The sequence below is a fragment of the Lepus europaeus genome, chromosome 5 (genome assembly GCF_033115175.1).
Source record: "Lepus europaeus isolate LE1 chromosome 5, mLepTim1.pri, whole genome shotgun sequence".
NCBI classification, from domain to species: domain Eukaryota; kingdom Metazoa; phylum Chordata; class Mammalia; order Lagomorpha; family Leporidae; genus Lepus; species Lepus europaeus.
Genome location: NC_084831.1, coordinates 51,346,983 through 51,367,249, shown reverse-complemented (window position 1 = coordinate 51,367,249; position 20,267 = coordinate 51,346,983). Strand labels below are relative to the sequence as shown.

General features: G+C 44.0%; 1 protein-coding gene across 2 annotated transcripts in view; it reads left to right on the top strand.

Annotated features, from left to right (window-relative positions):
• Positions 1–384: 384 nt before the first annotated feature.
• The window catches only part of LOC133760772 (cytochrome P450 2J1), a 45,774-nt gene continuing 25,891 nt past the window's right edge, over positions 385–20,267 (top strand). The window contains exons 1-5 of one of the 2 annotated variants that reach the window (XM_062193372.1): positions 385–466; positions 9,939–10,101; positions 14,187–14,336; positions 14,710–14,870; positions 16,588–16,764. In XM_062193372.1, coding sequence (XP_062049356.1) covers positions 428–466; positions 9,939–10,101; positions 14,187–14,336; positions 14,710–14,870; positions 16,588–16,764 — 690 coding nt within the window. In that variant the 5' untranslated portion in view covers positions 385–427. Of the gene's footprint in view, positions 467–727; positions 1,022–9,938; positions 10,102–14,186; positions 14,337–14,709; positions 14,871–16,587; positions 16,765–20,267 lie in introns of those variants that run through there. The other variant, XM_062193371.1, reaches the window with a different exon arrangement.

Here is a 20,267-nt window from a genome sequence, read left to right as displayed (position 1 = left end):
TCTGTGTCAGTATTAATTGACATGCTGCACAGAGGGCGAGATGACCCAGTTTGGGGGGTTATGCAACAACGCAACCACTTTTGGGGTTTTCTATAAAGACAGGATGGAAAGATGGGGAGTAAGAGATTTCGTTAACAAATGCTAATTGAGCACCTGTCATGGAGGAAGCTAGTGCTGGAAGTGTTGATGAAATAATGCTTTTTAATCCTCAAAACACTTTCAAATATAGGGTGTTAGAGGCTCTGTTTCAGACCACGCACTTAGTACCTGGCCTGTCTCCTCAACAGCGTGATGGCACTGCGCAGAGCATCTCTTGCATAACTTTGGCAAAACGAAGTAACACATAAAGCGGCGGCAGTGCTGCCTGGCACATAGTAAAAGCCCCGGAAATACTCGGTGCTGTCCTTTCCCTTTGCCGCGCACGGTGATGGTCACTGAGATGGTGACCGAAAAACACATGCTTCAGGTAACCCAAGAGCCCAACTGCACCCGAGGAAGCCCTGCGTTCTAGCTCTTAGTCTTTTCCAGGATCAGAGCGCACTTCCCAGGAATCTGGCGCCTGGCAAATCCTCCAGAGCTGCTGGGGGCGGGGCGCTGGGTGGGGCGGGGTTCTGCGAGGGGGCGGGCGCTGGAGCGGCGCTGCGCGGGCGGGGGCCAAACCGGCCTGGCAGGCGACGCGAGTGAAAACGTCGAGGGAGGGGCGTGGCGGGAGGGGCGTGGCCGGAGAGCCTGGGGCGGGACCCAGAGCGCGGACAGGGGCACAGGCGGATACCTTCCTTGCTGGGCCAGAGAGTGACAGGACGCCAGAGCCATGGTCGCAGCGCTGGGCTCTCTAGCGGCCGCCCTCTGGGCAGGGCTCCATCCCAAGACTCTGCTGCTGGGGGCCGTCGCCTTTCTGCTCTTTGCCCACTTCCTCAAAACGCGACGTCCCAAGAACTACCCGCCCGGGCCCTGGCGCCTGCCTTTCGTGGGCAACCTCTTTACTTTGGACTTGGAGAAGTCGCACCTGCAGCTTCAGGAGGTAGGAGCGGGCGATGGTGTCCGGCTGGTCATTTCCCAGCCTCTGCTCTGCAGGATGAGGGACATTCTGGGGGCCGGGGGCGGGAGGTCATGCGGCTCTGCGACCAGTGTTGGCAACCTGGTAACTCTGCTTCCACAGCTGTGTTATCCTCACCTGTCCCTTGGCCTGACCCCATCCGCGCTTTCTAGGGCTGGGCTGTTAGGAAGTTTGACTGTTTAGCTGTGCTAGAGGCACGTTATGTTCCTCACTCATTTACTTTTGTATTACCTTGTTAAACATTATTGGGACATCTCTTTTATTCCATGATTATCTTATCAACCTTTGTATTATTTTCCTTTAAAAAAAAAAAAATGCTGTACTTGCCTTCTCTTCTATGTGCAATGGTGACACCAGTACCTGAACCCTCATCTCACCTGGCTGCCTCCCACCACCGCCCTGAGCCCCTCACCTTCCGCCTGCCCCGGCCACTCTGCAGAGCCCTCACTGGTGTGATGACTTAGAGAGGTCCTTCCTCTGCTTAAATGTTCTCAGTCCCTCACGGGGGACACTTAACCCCTCTCTAGTCATGCCCTCCTCAGGCTGCCTCACCTGATAACCCTGAGTTCTTTATAGTTACCCCAGACATCACCTTCTCAAAAATCCTCAGCTGATGTCCTTGCCACTCAGCGCAGGGAACTGCTGAGAAACAGTGCTGTGACAAGTGGTCATGACGATTAAATAAAATGTCCATCATTAACATGGCTTATAGTTCACAACAAACACTCATTTCCTTTTCCCCATGCATGCCCAGAGTGCTTTGAACATGGCCATGGAGCAGGCACTAGGCACAGCCAAGGAGACATGGCTTGAGACAGGCACCTACCCATTCAAGACCAGGATCCTCACCTTTCTGCTGATGCACACCCCAGGAAGCAGCAGGTGATGGCTCAGGTATCTGAGTCTCTGACACCAGCATGGGAGATGCAAATGAAATTCCAGGCCCCTGGCTTCAGCCTCATCCAGTCCTGACTGTTGCAGGCATTTGAGGTGTGAACCATCTCTCCTTCTCTGTCTCTACCTTTTAAATAAAATGAAATTAAATAATTAAAATTTAAAAAATAATAAATACGTGCCTGTGTACCCAAGAACACATGGACAAGGTTTTATCATTCTACAGGAGAGACACCAAACTGGCAACACTAAGTGGCACGCTAGTCACAGAATGTTAAAGCTGGGCTCCTAAACCTGTGCCCTTGTTTAAGGAATGTGTTTAATTTCCAAGTATTTGAACATTTTCCTTTTATCCTTTGCTTAATGAGTTCTAGTTTGGTTTCATTATGTTCAGAGAACGCGCTCTGTATGATTTCAATTCTTTTAAAGCGTGAGGTCTATGTAATGAGGCAAGGTGTAGTCTACCGTGATAAATATGCCATGCATACTGAAAAAATGTATATTCCACTGTTGGAGAGTGTCGTGTTCTATACACATCAATCATCTTATTGGGCAATGGTGGTCAGCTCTTAACTTCCAGCTTCATTTCTGCAGAATCTATCAGTTGCTCATAGAGACATGTTGACACCTACAGCTGCACTTGTGTTTCTCCATTTCTCCCTTCAGTTTTGGTAGTGTTTCCTTTATGTATTTGGAAATTCTGTTTTTGTGAATAGTATATATCTAAGATTGTCATATCTTCGTGGTGAAATGACCTTTATATTCTCTTTACTTTGGTCATTTTATTTTCCTGAACATTTGGTAGATAGTTGTTTATCAACTCATTTTTAATTAGTATTTCCTGAACATCCTGGTAAATAGTTGTTTATCAACTCATTTTTAATTAGTATTTCCTGAACATTCTGGTAGATAGTTGTTTATTAACTCATTTTTAATTAGTATCTCTTATGCCGGCGCCGTGGCTCAACAGGCTAATCCTCCGCCTAGCGGCGCCGGCACACCAGGTTCTAGTCCCGGTCGGGGCGCCGGATTCTGTCCCGGTTGCCCCTCAGTATCTCTTGTTCTGATCATCCACCAGCACTGTCATGTATGTGTGGCCCATGGGAAGGGGGAAGGAAGGTAGCTCCACTGAAGGATGTGACGCAGGAGATGCACACATAACCACTGCTTACATCCCACTGGCCACATCTAGAGTCTGGAAAATGTGATTAGGAGGTCACGTCGCCAGTAGCAAGAGAAGGAGAATATCTTCAGCTTTTCAGTAGAGAATAAGTCCTACAGAATGTGTTGGATAGAGCCCAGATTTTATGCCCACTCGCTAGCTATGTGATGAATCTCCATGCCTCTTTTTTTCTGAAAACAAGGAATATTTTATAAGATTATGATAAGACTGAAATATATTAATGAATATAAAATGAATGCCAGAATTCCCAGGACATAGTTGAAACTTACTTCTGTATTTTCTTCTCCTCTCCTTTCTTCAAAAGCTTATACAGCAAATTCAGGGAAAGCCAGTGGTATGCCAGGCTTCATTTATCTGACCTGGTACTGATGCGCTCTGTGAACCCACTATGGCCTCTGCCCCTCCATTCCTTTGTTGATATCATTACTACAGTCTTCTTTCTTTTTGAAAATGTTTTTAAAAATTATTTTCATCTACTTGAACAGCAGAGAGACACACAGAGAGAGAGAAAGAGAGAAATGAAGGGTGGGGATAGAAAGAGAAGGGGAGGGAGAGGGAGGGAGAGACAGAGAGAGAGAGAGAGAGAGATTAACTTTCACCCACTATTTCACTCCCCCTAAAGGCTTGCAACATCCAGGGGTGGGCCAAGCTTAAGCCAGGAGCCCAGAACTCCATCTGGTCTCCCACGTGGGTGTCAGGGTCCAAGCACGTGACGCGTCTTCTTTTGCCTTCTGGGATGCGTTAGCAGGAAGCTGGATCAGTAGGGGAGGAGCCAGTACTCTAACCAGCACTCTGATGTGGGATGGGGCTTTGCAAGCGGCGGCTAAACCTGCTGCACCACAACTCTCAACTGTAGTGCGCTCTTTGTAAAATATACTCACTGAACTATCAGTAGAAATAATTTTATATCTAGTTTAGTATTATGATTCCTTGTCACAACAATCCTCAAGTTGATAACTAGGAACATGCCTCATTTTATAGATCTAGGAAATAAGACACAGAAAATTTAACTGTTTTGCCAAAAATAACAGAAAATACGAAGCAGAACTTGTGCCTCCAATATCCAGTTTCTTAAGCACTCACTTCTATCACCTCTGCATCCTCACGTATCTTCAGACCTCTGAATGCAAATCAAACAAGTGGCTGGCATTAAGACTCTTCTCAGCCTGGCCCGCATTACCTTGCCAACTTTGCCTGGCATTGTGCTTGTCCACTGGGAGATACGTTTTCCAAGAGCCTGTGCCAGCTGCTGGTCTTCCTGGGGCTCCTGTCCTCATTAGAGAGTTTGCTGTACAGGATGGTCATCATAAGGGTTGATTATTGATCTGTATGTTATCTGATTGTTGATCATGAGTTTTTTGTTTGTTTGTTTTTTGTTTTTTGTTTTTTTTTTTGACAGGTAGAGTTACAGACAGTGAGAGAGAGACAGAGAGAAAGGTCTTCTTTGTTGGTGCACTCCCCTAAGGGTCGCTATGCCTGGCACTGGCCGATCCGAATCCAGGAACCGGGTGCTTCCTACTGGTCTCCCATGCCTAGGAGCCCAAGCACTTGGACCATCCTCCACTGCCCTCCCGGAGCACAGCAGACAGGAGCAACCGGGACTACTACCTGGCACCCCAACCAAGACTAGACCCTGGGGTGCTGGCACCGCAGGTGGAGGATTACCAAATGAACCACGGGGACGGCTGATTGTGAGCTTCTTGAAGTGAAGCAGTTGTTGAATCTCCTAGCACCTAGCCTTGACATACCTACCACATGGTCAGTGCTCTTTAACTAATGTGCCCTATACTCTGGCCAGATTGTAGCACTCCTATCCCCAAACAGCCACATTTTCCTGCCTGTGCACCTGCATATGCTGTATCTGCAACCTAAAATTCCCTGGCCTTTTTTATGACGTATCTTCTGCTGGCACCCTGACCATCATTTAAGATCTGACTCAATTAACATTTCCTCCTAGAAGTTTTTCACTGGTATCTGTAGTGGAGATTCACCTCTCTTACAATAGCTCCTTTACTTTTTACCAACAGTATGGCATATGTCATCTTATGCTACACATTACAATTGTTTTACTGCACAGCTGGCCTCTCTAAAGGGACTTTGACACTAGGAAAACAGCATACCCCCACTGCTGTTTGTATTGCCTCTATGTGGATCATAACAATGCCAGAAGATGGCTAGCAACTCTTGAGAACCTATAAAACCTTTTTGAATTGAACTTGAATTTGACTACTGCAGACTGTTCTCAGAAATTAGCATCGCACAACAGCCAACTGTGAGACCATTATTCTTAGACCATACACAGTTATATGTATTCATGTGTACAGGGTTTTACCAGAGAGCAGATCCATGACACACACCAGGTTTTCAAAGATTTTATAACTCAGAAAAAATGAAGACTCTCTAATTGGATGGAAATGCTTTTTAACTATAAAAGTAACAAATGCACATTGGGACAACAATTTATGATACAGATTAACAAGACAGTGAGGTAGAGATAGAGGTGGAGTGAGAGCAAGAAAGAAAATCTTACTTCTCCTTGTGTGTGACCTGCCATCAACATACTTGCACACATACACTCACACCCTCACATTCACACACAAACCAAGCAATACCTCTACAGGACCTTGGTATATATTTTTCCTGATTTGCATGTAGTGAAAATAAAATTTCATTTGCAGTTTTTTATTAGAGATTCTATGTATGAATAATAAAAACTGAACACCCCAATACAGAAATGTTTGAAGTACAGAAACAAGTGATATTTTAAAATGCAAATACATGGCCTGCGCTGTGGTTTAACAGGCTAATCCTCCGCCTTGCGGCGCTGGCACACCGGGTTCTAGTCCCGGTCGGGGCACCGGATTCTATCCCGGTTGCCCCCCTTCCAGGCCAGCTCTCTGCTATGGCCCGGGAAGGCAGTGGAGGATGGCCCAAGTCCTTGGGCCCTGCACCCGCATGGGAGACCAGGAGAAGCACCTGGCTCCTGGCTTTGGATCATCGAGATGCGCCGGCCGCAGCAGCCATTGGAGGGTGAACCAACGGCAAAAAGGAAGACCTTTCTCTCTGTCTCTCTCTCTCACTATCCACTCTGCCTGTCAAAAAATAAATAATAAAAAAATAAAATAAAAATGCAAATACAGATTGAGGAGAAGATGTTAGACCTCAGGGGATACAGAAGCATGCACCTTTTCTGTGCGGGTGATGAGTCACCCAGACACAGCTCAGTGTGGGGAAGCCAGGAAACAGACCTCCCTGCTGCTGGTCGTGATGTGAATGGTACAGTCTTTCCTTACCCTCTCTTTCTGTCTTCATTCTATGGGTTCTTAGATTTAAGAATTTAGAATAAATAGAATCACTCTCAACTTTTTTAAAAAATTTATTTATTTACTTGCAGTGCTAACTCTTCTGTCAATCTCTCTCTCTCTCTCTCTTTTTTTTTTTTTTTTTTTTTTTTACAGGCAGAGTGGATAGTGAGAGAGAGAGAGACAGAGAGAAAGGTCTTCCTTTGCCATTGGTTCACCCTCCAATGGCCGCTGCGGCCAGCGCACCGCGCTGATCCGATGGCAGGAGCCAGGTGCTTCTCCTGGTCTCCCATGGGGTGAAGGGCCCAAGCACTTGGGCCATCCTCCACTGCACTCCCTGGCCACAGTAGAGAGCTGGCCTGGAAGAGGGGCAACCGGGACAGAATCCGGCGCCCTGACCGGGACTAGAACCCAGTGTGCCGGCGCCACAAGGCAGAGGGTTAGCCTAGTGAGCCGCGGCGCTGGCAATATCTCTTGATCATCATGATTTAACCTCTTGTTTCATTAAACTCACTTCTAATTTTTCTTTATAATAAACATTTATTTTGTCCATCTTATTTTTCCCATCTTATTTTTAATGCTAAATGTTACATTTGGAATATTTTTTAATTTTATTTTTTAAGATTTATTTATTTATTTGGAAGTCAAAGTTACAGAGAGAGAGAAGGAGAGGCAGAGTGAGAAAGAGAGATCTTCTATCCATTGGTTCACTCCCCAATTGGCCACAATGGCTGGAGCTGTGCCAATCTGAAGCCAGGAGCCAGGAGCTTCTTCCAAGACTCCCACATGGGTGCAGGGGCCCAAGGACTTCTACTGCTTTCTACTGTCCTTTTACTGCTTTCCCAGGCCACAGCAGAGAGCTGGATAGGAACTGGAGCAGCCGTGACTCGAACCTTTGCCCATATGAGATGATTGCACTGCAAGCGGCAGCTTTACCTGCTAAGCCATAGCGCTGGCCCCTAATTTTATTTTGTTTATTTGAGGGGGAGAGAAAGAGAGAAAGTGAAGGAGTGCGAGATCTCTCATCTATTGGTTGATTCTTATTGCCCACAACAGCTTAGGTCGAGCCAGGTCAAAGCCAGTAGCTGGAAACTCAATCCAGTCTACCACATGGGTGGCAGAGACCCAGCTACTTAAACCATCACCTGCTAGGTCCTAGAATGTGGATTAGCAGGAAGCTGGAATTGGGAGCAGAGCTGAGACTCAAACCCAGACATGTGATAAGGTTTGTGGGTGTCCCTAGCAGTGTCTTAACGATTAGGCCAATTGCCTGCACCTGCATTTGCAGTTTTTATTCCTAATGTTAAATTTTCTGCTTCCTGTTGCTTTTGTTTGCCTTTTTATAGCTTCTGTTTCAACCCTTTTGTCTTTCTATTTTCATTTCTGATGTTAACCCTGTCTTAGCTTTATGAACCATTTTATTCTTATGTCCTTTTCTTTCCCTTATTCTCTGTTTTTCTTCTTGTTTAAAAACGCACACTGAAAAGTGTATTGTGCCTTACAAAGAGCTCTCAGTTCCCCTCTGGATCATTTACTCTTTGTAAACTTATTGGCACAGTGATGAGGTTCATTTAAGCATTGTTAGATATCACCATAATCAATACTGGGAGGTTATTTGACTTAGCCATGTTTATACAATGATGACACCGTAAAGTCTTGATCCAATTCTGTTGAACTAGAAAAATACATAGAGGGCTGGTAGAGACAGAATGCTAAAATTCATTTTAACTGAGATTTTCAGCTGTTCCAAAAACTTCTGTATTGAATATTTGAAATTAGTCCAGAAATCCTTCTTGTAAAGCCCAAAAAGTTCACCAAGGCATTCAACAAGATGAAATCAAAGAATTCGCTTGATTTGTATGGACCCATTACTGCCATTTCTTGGAAGCAATACTTGTACTTTAGAGGCAAACTGGCTTGAGATTAAAACTTGGCTCTGCCCTTTGTAGCAAGACAGGGACATACCATACTAGAAATGAATATTTAATGGGAAACTCTGGGCCAGAAGGACAGAGGAAGTATTCAGTTCAGGCTTGATCTTTAATCTGGGAGCATGGTGATAGGATGAGACTGAATCCATTATGTATGCTTTGATTGAGTAAGGGCGGGACTATAGGACTGGGACTCAGAGTGACATAGTAATCTGTGAGTGCATGGGGGTGGAGATGGGAGAGAGGGACCACAGACACCTGGAAGAATGGAACCCTCCTGTTTCATATTAGTGCCTACAGCTAGACACAGCCTGGGCAGACAAAAGGCAAGTTGGGAAGAACTTTGATGAGTGACCATATACTATCAGTATTCAACCAATATTTGCACTTACTGGCACAGCCGTGCCATGTCCTTGCATGGACATATTCACCCTCTTCCCCAAACTCCCTCGCTCACTTCTACCTCTCATTCCCACTAAACACTGAGTCCCTGGAGCCATCGCAGGTTCACGTCTTTGTCCTCTGGTCTTACTTAATACCTGGCAGATTCCCTCAACTGCCCAATAGCTTTGTCACCTTGACTACAGAACTTCAGCTGTAACCCATTTTGCTTTTCTGAAAGACAAGAATGTCCTTACAACTACAGAGGGATTGTGAGATGAATGAGATAAAACACGAAAAGAGATTCACTGAGCACCCCATGAACATGGCTGGCTGTGACCATGAGCGTCTTCCTCCGGCTCCTCAGTGTGCTCTTGGCCTGTGTTGCTACCAGCAAGCATCCACATCTGTTTGTACACAGAGCTCATTCATCCCCTGGAGACTTGCTGGGTGGCTGTGTGCCTGGAACCAGAAAACAAAGTACCTTTCATATCATCACTTTCTTTCTTTCTCACAGAACCCTTCAAGGGAGAAATAATTTTCTCCCTTTTATAGTCAGGGAGCTGAGTCTCAAAATGTGAAGCAACATTCTAAAAGCCCACACCTAGTGAACTACTGAGCCAGAATTTCATATAACTCAGAACTAGAATGCTTTTCTCCATACCTGACCCTGCGCTGTAGTGCATTTTATATTCACTAGCCCATGTTGAGGAATGGGACACTGTCTTCTACTCAAACAGAAATTATGGTTTACTAAGAAGCCCACACTTTCTACACCAGGCTGATATGAATCATGTCTCAGCTCCTAGGCAGGTCAGACATGCTGTATTCTCTGCCTTTACTAGACTCAAGGCTACTTAAAGCTAAACATCTTGTTTATTTTCTGACAGTTACCTCTTCGTGCCTTGTCCTAGGAACAGGTGGTGGATGTACACTCTATTCATATTGATTGAATGTAGGAATGAAATGTGTTATAATGGAACTTCCAATCTTAAAGTGAATTGAATCTGAGTTTAGCTGAGAGGAGGAGAAAAGGAGGTAGAATCCTTCCCATCAGACTCAGCCAGGTGCACACGGAGGCACACGTACACCAACTCCCCTTGTTATGAGCCCTTCAGCCACTCACACTCCATCTATTTCTGGATACAGCCATGAGCACATTTAACTGTGACTGTGTAACTATTTTTCAGTTTGTGAAGAAATATGGGAACCTCTTTTGCCTGGATTTGAGTGGCAAGTCTATTATCATTGTAACTGGATTGCCCTTAATCAAAGAAGTCCTTGTCCACATGGACCAAAACTTCATGAACCGCCCCATGCCCCCTATCCGAGAACGTTCCTTCAAGAAAAATGGTAAGATTTTGACCAATGTAAGGTGGGTGTTTGATATCCTTATGGTCTGTTAAAAATGCCTCTGTGACTATAATGTTCAGAAATCAGCCTTCTTAGCAAATTTCTGCTGTGAAAAGAAGTTGGATGCCCACATTTCCTGACTAAAGCAGCTCAGAAGAGGATTTGGAGGGTCAGCCATCAGAGCAAGATGGGAGGAGCCATAGGTTTTGCACAAACTCTCTCAGGACACTTTAATGATGAAATCACCATATAACATAGTTGCAGCAGAGGAGCAGGCAATGCCTTTGTCTTTCTGGTTTTCTCATTCCAAACCTCTTTTCTTAGGACAATGGATGTGGATCTGCTTCCTCCTGCTGTGCCTCCTCCTGGTTCTGGTTCCTTATTCACTACCATTATGGCCATGCCAGAAAGAGTCAAGCCTTCCTATTAATATTAGAACAGATTGGCTTAAATACTAAAAATTAGCATTAAATAAAGACTTAAAAATCAAAGTGAAAATCTCAAATCTATTACTCTATCAAAGCAGCATGTTTAGATGCTTACCACTTCCTCTCTGAAACAGTTCATCAATTAATACCGCATCCATTCACTGTGAAGCACAGTGCCAGGCATGAGTGATGTAACAGTGAGTAGTGCGGCAGGTGCTGTGGCATGATGGATTATGCCACAATTTGGGATGCCCACATTCTATTTTACAGTGTCAGTTAGAGTCCCATTCCTTTGCACTTTCAATCCAGTTGCCTGCTAATGCATCTGGGAAAGCAGCAGGCAAAGGCTCAAGTACTCAGGTCTCTGTCAAACCCATGTGGAAACTCAGATGAGGTTCCTGGCTTCTGGCTTTGGCCTGGCCCATCCTCAGCTGTTACAGGAAGCTGAGGGGTAGACCAGCAGGTAGAAGATCTCTCTCTGATCTCTTTTGCCCTCTTCCAAACAAATAAAGATTAATTAATTAATTGTAAAACTGTATAGAGAGGGGCTGGTACTGTGGCATATTGGGTGGAGCTGCCACCTGCAGCGTCATCATCCCATATGGATGCCAGTTTGAGCCCCAGCTGCCCCACTTCTGATCCAGCTCCCTGGTGATGGCCTGGGAAAGCAGTTGAAGATGGCATAAGTCCTTGGGCCACTGCACATGTGTGGGAGGCTGGGAGGAAACTCCTGGCTCCTGGACTCAGTCTGGCCCAGCTCTGCTGTTAGTCTTTTGAGGAGTGAACAAGATAATAGATATAATCAAGATTCCCCACACAGCTCTGATAATTTGAGTCCTGTTCCTTTTATCTTCGAAGAAGTTGACTTTTCAGTGAAGGGTCCCAGTGCTTGAAGTTTTCTAGGTTTACAGTTGGGGGGGCTTTTTGTTTTTAAAGATACCTATGTACAATTGAAGTAAAGTTTCCATAAAGGTGTTTTGATATATGTATATATAAAAAAAAAAGATAATGGAAGCTATCTCTCTCTCTCTCTCTCTCTCTCTCTCTCTTGCTTTCTCCTCATCTCCCTCTTGTGGCTTTGCCTTTCAAATGAATGAAATGGATCTTAAAAAAATTAGAAAAGAAATACCTATACATCAGCAAAGTCAAGCAGTTGGTGTATGTATATATTTGTCTGAAGTTTGGGGACATAAATGGGTGGTGATGACTCTTTTTTTTTATTTGACAGATAGAGTTAGTGAGAGAGAGAGACAGAGAGAAATGTCTTCCTTCTGTTGGCTCACCCCCAAATGGCCGCTACGGCCAGAGCTACCCTGATCTGAAGCTGGGAGCCAGGTGCTTCCTCCTGGTCTCCCATGTGGGTGCAGGGCCCAAGCACTTCGGCCATCCTCCACTGCCTTCCTGGGCCACAGCAGAGAGCTGGACTAGAAGAGGAGCAACCAGGACTAGAACCCGGAGCCCACATGGGATGTCGGCGCCACAGGCAGAGCATTAACCAAGTGAGCCCCGGTGCCGGCCCCAGTGATGACTATTGATAGATGCTAGTTCAAATTTTCAGCTGAGATGACATTTCCCAAGAATGGAGTGCAGAGTGAGAAGAGAAGAGACTTTATACCTAATCTTGAAGAATTCTACCTTTTCAAGATGTTATAGTAGAGATGAACCAGAAAAAGCTATAGAAAGTTTCTGGCAGAGAATTAGGAAGGAAATCTGTAGAGTATGATGTCTCAAGAACTGCTGGAAGGGATATTTCAAGAAAGAAGTGATTTGTGCTTCTGAAAGGCCAAATAACATGGGGTGGAGGTAGAGCAATGACTTTGATGACGAGGAATCCATTTCATTGGGATTGTGGACACCAAAACCATGTATTGAAAGAGCTCACGTGTTCTGAGTTGTTCATATAGTCTGGATAAGAGTTCTTGGTTAGTTAAATAACTTGCAAATAATTTATCTCATTCTTTTAGATGCCTTTTCACTCTATTGGCTGTGCAGAAGGTTCTAAGTTAGATATTGTTATATTTGCCTGGTTTTGCTTTATTTGCCTGTACTTTTGGGTTCTTATTTTAGAAGTTATCACTGACACCAATGTCTTGAAATATTTCCTTTACATTTTGTTTTAGCAGTTTCATGGTTTCTGATCTTTCACTGAGGTCTTTTATCCATCTTGAGTTGATTTTTGTAGAGGGTGAGAGGTAAGAAGCAGACAAATGACCTGAATAGACAGTTCTCAAAAGAAGAAACATGAATTGCCAACAAATACATGAAACAATGCTCAATATCACTCTACATTGGGGAAATTAAAATCAAAACCGTATTGAGATACCCAACTTACCCTTTTCAGATAGACTATTATAAAAAAGAGAGTAACAAGTTTTGGCAAGGATGTGGAGAAAGTGCACCTCTTAAACACTGTTGGTGGGAATGTATACTAATTAAATCACTGTGGAAAATAGTATGGAGATTTCTTTAAAAATTAAAAATAGACTTGTGATATGTTCCAGCAGTCCCACTACTGGATATATACCAAAAGACATAAACACAATGTATCAAAGAGGTACCTGTTCCACCATGTTTATAGAAGCACTATTCACAATAGCCAAAATATGGAATCAACCAAAATATTCATGAACACATGAATGGGTAAAGAAAATATGGTATATAAACACAATGGAATGCCATTCAGCTATAGAAAAGAATGAGATTGTGTCATTTGTAGAAAAATGGACAAAACTGGAGGATATCATGTTGAGTTAAATAATCCAGGCCCTGAAAGACAAACACTGAATGTTCTCCCTTACATGTAGGAGCTAATATTTAAAAAACCAAAATCTCAATCTAAACACAGAATGTTGATTACTAGAGGCTGATAAGTGTGGGAGGGATAAAAAGAGTTTGGATTTAAAAATTAGGGAAAGCTGGGTGTGGTTCATTAATTGTGACAAAGATCCTAATGTGAGACATTAGTAGGGGAAATGGAGTGCAAGGTATATGGAAACTCTGTATACCTCATTCTTTTTGTTTGGTAAATTTAAACTATTCTGTAATAAAATGTTAGAAATCAAGAGCTGAGGGGTGTCTTTTTTCTCCCCTTTGCCTATGCTGTTCTTTCTGATAGAACATTCTCTTCTTACTCCCTTGAGTCACTCCTTTACCTTTTGAGGAATAGCAGTGTGACTACCTCTCCTGTAAACCATTTCTTTGACTTCTTAGGATTATGGACTTTGTCTCCTCCATGATGCACTCCTGATATTTAGCATAATATAAATATGTAACTATACTTTTGTAAAATCAGCCACACTTGAATTAGAACACCTGGTTAGTTGTTTATTAACTGTGTGACCTAGGAAAGTTTACTTTATCCTTTATCATGTTCCTCAGTTTCTGCATCAGTACAATGGGTAGGATAATTGTACCTACCTGATACAGTTTCCATGAGTACTAAATTACATAGTGCATAAAAAGTACTAAAGTACCTGACACTGCACACAATCAGATAATGTTAGCCATAGTGCTCATTACTTTAAGATTATTTCTCTGAATAGTTTTCAAGTGCCTTAATGTCCCTCCTTTCATCAGTCAGATAAACATCCCTGTATTATTTGTCAGATATTTACTTTATAAAATCAGAATACCATAATATTGGCTTCTTGTTCCCAGGATTGATCATGTCCAATGGCCAGCTATGGAAGGAGCAGAGAAGATTTGCCCTGATGACACTAAGGAACTTTGGTTTAGGAAAGAAGAGCTTAGAGGAACGCATTCAGGAGGAAGCCCGACACCTCATTGAGGCAATGGAAAAGGAGAATGGTGAGCATTGCCTAGGATGGATGCAGACATTGTAACCCATAAATTCACTGAACAGATACTTATGAAGTATCTAAATGAGGTCCTGTGCCCAGCACTGTGCCAGGCACCAAAGATAGAGCCCTTCCCTCAAGTTCTAGAATTAAGCACACAGAGATGATCATTAAACCCATTACTGAATGTAAACATTGGTCTTCAGTTTGATGTTCTAGGTACTGATTGAGTACTTACTGTGTGTGGCACATGTGTAGCATGCTGTGACCTGAGTCTTATAGTTCTGTGTCAAGTATGTTTTATGGCATACAAAAAAGACTCCCAGTAGAAAACAGAAATGAGCTAATCTGAAGGATACGTCTCTTCCTTCCTCCACCTCTAGGACAGCCTTTTGATGCTCACTTCAAGATCAACAATGCAGTTTCCAACATCATTTGCTCTATCACCTTTGGGGAGCGCTTTGAGTACCACGATGGTCAGTTTCAGGAACTGTTGAAGTTATTCGATGAAGTCATGTATTTGGAAGCTTCGATGCAGTGCCAGGTAAGGAGGTTACCTTTCCATATTCTGGTTAAGAATATTGAGGCTAATGTCAGACACAGATAGGTTCTTCCTTTTTGTTTATTGATGCTAAAATGCAGACTTTAAAATAAAAGATTTATTTATATATTTGAAAGGCAAAGTAACCAAGAGAAGAAAAGCAGAAAGAGAGGGGGGGGGAGAGGGGGAGAGAGAGAGAGATCTTCCATCTGCTGGTTCACTCCCCCAATGGCTTAAATGATCAGGCTTGGGCCAGGCCAAAGCCTGGAACCATGAACTCCATCCTGGTCTCTCACATGGGTGACAGGGGCCCAAGTTACTGCCTTTCCAGGCACATTAACAGGAAGCTGGATCAGAAATACAGTAGCCACTACTTGAACCAGCCCTCTGATATAGAATGCTGGCATTGTAGGCAGCAGCTTAACACATTGTACTTCAATACTGGCTCTTCCAGTATTGAAGTACAAAGTTTTAAAATTAGTTTTTGGTACTGGGTTTTAGCTTGGTGGTACTTGGATCCAATATCAAAGTTCCTGAGTTTAAGTTCCAGCTCTCCTTCCAATACTGTAGGTGGATGCTTAATGACTTCCCTTTAAAACTTGCAAAATTGCCTGTCCATGTTTGGTGAGACAAATGAGCAGGAGCATTGTCATGTGGAGAAGGACTCTCTGGGGAAACCCTCCTGAGCATTTCTCTGCTAATGCTTTAGGTAACTTTCTCTAGATGTTATCATAATGATCCAGAAAGTCAACAGACAGGGTGCTTGGGGCATGACCTTTGCTCTTGACCTGTTGACTTTTGCTTTGACTGAACCACTTCCACTTCTTCATAGCCATTGCTTTGATTGTGCTTTGTCTTCAGGATCATACTAGTAAAGTTTTGTTTTCATCTCTGTTACAGTTCTTCAAAGAAATGCCTCGGGATCTTGATCCTACTTCTTAAAAGTTTCCATCTGCTCTTTCCTGCAGATAATCTGGGAGCAATAGTGTGAACATTCATTGAGGAAAAAGTTTGGTCAAGTTTAATTTTTCAGTCAAAGCTATGAAAGCAGAACAGTTGAGATGTTTTGTGCTGTTTGCTCTGGTTTCTGCTCTTAATCATTGGTCCTCATCTGTTATGGCCTGAACAAAATTAATTTTTCTAGTCAAATAGACATGGATAGTCTCCCAGTACAGACTTCATCTTCAACATTGGCTTATCCTTATTTAAAATGAGTTACCTAATTGTAAACTGATGATTTCTTTGGAGCATTGTCCCCCTAAACTTCACAAAACACCAATGATTTTGCCATTCCACCACCCAAGTGTCACTACCAACTAGATTTTTGTTCTTGCTCAAATTTTAGCAGGATCAATGTTGTTCTGAAAGGGGATATGTTCAAACTAATTTCTTATTCTTAGCGCCTCAAGCAAGATCCTGTTATAACTAGTTAGTATGAATTTATTATGTTGCCACAAAAATATTTTGACCTCTGTGCAGCTTTTTCTTGACATACATTCTCCATGAGTGTTTTAAAACCCGCAATATTTTGAATGGAAGGCTGATGTGCTTTGCTAGAGAGATGAGGAGCTGAATGAGGAGAAAAGAGGAGTCATGGATGGTTCCAAGGCTTGAGCGTAAGCAAATAAAAGATATCGACAGAGAAGATTGCATCTATGGTATTAAAAAGTACAAAGTAGCACTATGTTGTCTCCATGATTGGTTTGTTTTTCTCAATCAGCTCTACAATGTCTTTCCATGGATTATGAAATTCCTTCCTGGATCTCACCAAACTCTCTTCAGCAACTGGAAAAAATTGGAATTATTTGTCTCTCGTATGCTTGAAAACCACAAGAAAGATTGGAATCCTGCTGAAACAAGAGACTTTATTGATGCTTACCTCAAGGAGATGTCAAAGGTAATGCCTTGGTCAGTTTTTTCGTCCTTTAACTAAAATCCCTGGGAGGAGCAGCTTCGGAGAGAATAAGGTATATTGTGCCTTTCTTTGCAGGTATGCAGTCAGAGATTTGGACGCCCCATTTGTTTGGACTCTAATGGTGGAATGCATGTGGAAGGAGAACTACATGATGACCCAAAGAGCATAGAGAGAAGTCAGACCAAATTCAGATTGAATAGGCAGCTCTCTCTTGGGGCTGGCATTGTGGCATAGTAAGCTAAGCCCATGAATGTGGTGCTGACCTCCTATATAGGCACCAATTCATGCCCTGGCTGCTCCACTTCTGGCCCAGCTCTCTGCTTATGACCTGGGAAAGCAGTGGAAGATGGCCCAAGTGCTTGCGTCTCTGAACCCATGTGGGAGACCCGGAAGAAGCTCCTGGTTCCAAGCTTCAGATTGGCCGAGCTCTGGCCATTGCAGCCATTTGGGGACTGAACCAATGGATGAAAACCCTTTCTCTCTGTCTCTCCCTCTCTCTGTCTGTAACTCTACCACTCAAATAAATAAATAAATCTTTTAAAAAATTAACCAACCCTCTCAAGAGAAGCACCTTCCAAGCACAGGCCCCTGGTAGACTTAAAGACCTCCACTGGACCCACCTCCTAGACATCACAATTAGATCAGGCCTCCACTCTTCATCCACTAAAAATTAACATAAGGCTTTGGGGTGTAAATTGCTGCATGAGTTTAGGGAAAGAATTTTTTTTTTTTAATTTTTATTTTTTTGACAGGCAGAGTGGACAGTGAGAGAGAGACAGAGAGAAAGGTCTTCCTTTACCGTTGGTTCACCCTCTAATGGCCGCCACAGGCGGCGCGCTGCAGCCGACGCTTCGCGCTGATCCGAAGCCAGGAGCCAGGTGCTTCTCCTGGTCTCTCATGTGGGTGTAGGGCCCAAGCACTTGGGCCATCCTCCTCTGTACTCCTGGGCCACAGCAGAGAGCTGGACTGGAAGAGGGGCAACTGGGACAGAATCCAGCGCCCTGACTGGGACTAGAACCTGGTGTGCCGGCGCCGCAAGGCGGAGGATTAGCCTATTGAGCCATGGTGCTGGCCAGGAAACAAATCCTGTTCAAACCATAATAGGTAAGGAAATGCCTTGCATTTCCCGCATTTTGTTTCTAAAGTGCAAATAAAAATTTTATTTTCCAGTTGCTGCTCTATCAAGTTACTGCAATTTGGTTTAAAATAGCACAAATTGATTTTCTTACACTTCTAAAGATCAGAAGTCCAAAATTAGTTTGGGCAAAAAGCAAGGTATACGCTGGGGCTGCTTCCTTCAGAGGCTCTGGAGAATGGCCCATCGCCAGGGCTTCTCCAGCTTCTAGAGGCTGCCTATATTCCGTGGCCTGTGACCCCTTCTTCCATTTCTTTTTTTTTTTTTCCCTCCTTCCATTTCTACAGCAGCAGGGCAGCATCTTCTCTCCCCTCTGATCTCTGCCTCCATCCTTGCAACTTCTCTCTCTCTGAATTTGACCCCCTTAGTCCCCTGTTAGAAAACTCTTAGGATTTCTTGGGCCCACTGGGCTAATGTAGAACAATCTCTTATCTCTGACTCCTTAATTGCATGCCCTTTTGCCATGTCAGGCCACGTGAATGGATTCCAGGGATCAGGACATGGACGTTTTTCTGAGTCATTATTCAGCCTATTAGGGGGAGTAAAATGAGGCAATGCAGAAAGTGTAAGACAGTGTTAACTCAAGATCAATGAGGCAATTAGGAATAAAGAAACGGGGTTAGTGGTGTTTGGCGTGAAGCCCTGAGAATTAAAGCCCAGATACCACCTTTTCTTTTTCTTTTTTTTTACAGGCAGAGTGGATAGTGAGACAGAGAGAAAGGTATTCTTTTTTGCCGTTGGTTCATCCTCCAATGGCCAGCGCATCATGCTGATCCGAAGCCAGGAGCCACGTGCTTCTCCTGGTCTCCCATGGGGTGCAGGGCCCAAGTACTTGGGCCATCCTCCATTGCCTTCCTGGGCCATAAGCAGAGAGCTTGCCTGGAAGAGGGGCAACCGGGATAGAATCCGACGCCCCAACCAGGACTAGAACCCGGTGTGCTGGCGCCGCAAGGCGGAGGATTAGCCTGTTAAGCCACGGCGCCGGCCACATACCACCTTTTCATCTCCTACTCCCTACCTTCCAATTACCTCTGAAGAAGCTACACACAAAAAGAAAAATAATAAATTGAATCTCAAAGCTCTGTTTTATTATTAGTTGGGCCTCAGCCCAGTTACCTGCCACTAGTCTTGGCTCAGTAAAGCTGAGTCAGACACCAGAGTTTCACCTTAAGTCTTTTTTTTTTTTTTTTGGACAAGCAGAGTTAGACATTGAGAGATGGTGAGAAAGGTCTTTCTTTTCTGTTGATTCACCCCCCAAATGGCCTCCATGGCTGGCGCACTTCCTGATCCTAAGCCAGAAGCCAGGTGCTTCCTCCTGGACTACCATGTGGGTGCAGAGTCCAAGCACTTGAGCTATCCTCCACTGCCATCCCGGGCCACAGCAGAGAGATGGACTGGAGGAGGAGCAACTGGGACAGAATCTGGCACCCCAACCGGGACTAGAACCAGGGTGCCGGCGCCACAGGTGGAGGATTAGCCAAGTGTGTCGTGGAGCCGGCCCACCTTAAGTCTTGAACAAAACCTTGACTTTTCCCTTGCCCCATATTTTCTACTTTTGAACAATTGTGAGAAGCAGGAAAAAAACCAAAATTGATGTATGAGCTACAACACAGTGAACTCTGGGTAGCAAACATCACTGAACCAGTGTCATCACCTTTGATACATTGGATTGCTGGTTCCTCCCCTTGGACCAGGCAGACTGGTGGATTTCTTTCATCTCTTTCACTTTACTGCTGTAACGTCATAGAAGCACTGCTCTTTCCTCATAGGAGAGTTTACTTGTCATGTGATACGAAGGAGTGGGATCATTAACGTTAAGAGCACAGTTGATAAACAGAAGCATCCAGAGGATGATGGGGATAAAATCAGAGAGTGTCACAAAAGAATTGTTGGTGGAATCAGAGAGGCTTAAACTAGAAAAGACTAATGGGGAGATGTGAGAACTGTATGTAAGAGGACTTCTGTTTGTGCTTTCTGCCGTCTATACAAACCCTTGTGGAGCATGGGCCGTATGCTTTTTGCATCTCACATGATTTGCAACATCAGCAGAAGGGGTGCATACTATAACTTCTCTATTTTATATAGAAACAGGACTGAAGTACAGAGATTAAGTACCTTGCCTAAGCCATCCAGCTAGTAAGTGGTGTGGTGATATTGGAATCCATGTCTGTATTATTTGCATCCCAGTGTCTCCACTATACTAAGAGCTTCTCCCAGATTACAGGCCAAAGGAAACCGTGGCCTTGATTTTCGTCCCACGAAGTGCTGGCAGGTCTTTGTTAGCTTTGATAGCAAAACAGCACTGACAACGTTGCAGTAAAAAGCCTCCGCCTCCTGAACAGACCAAAGT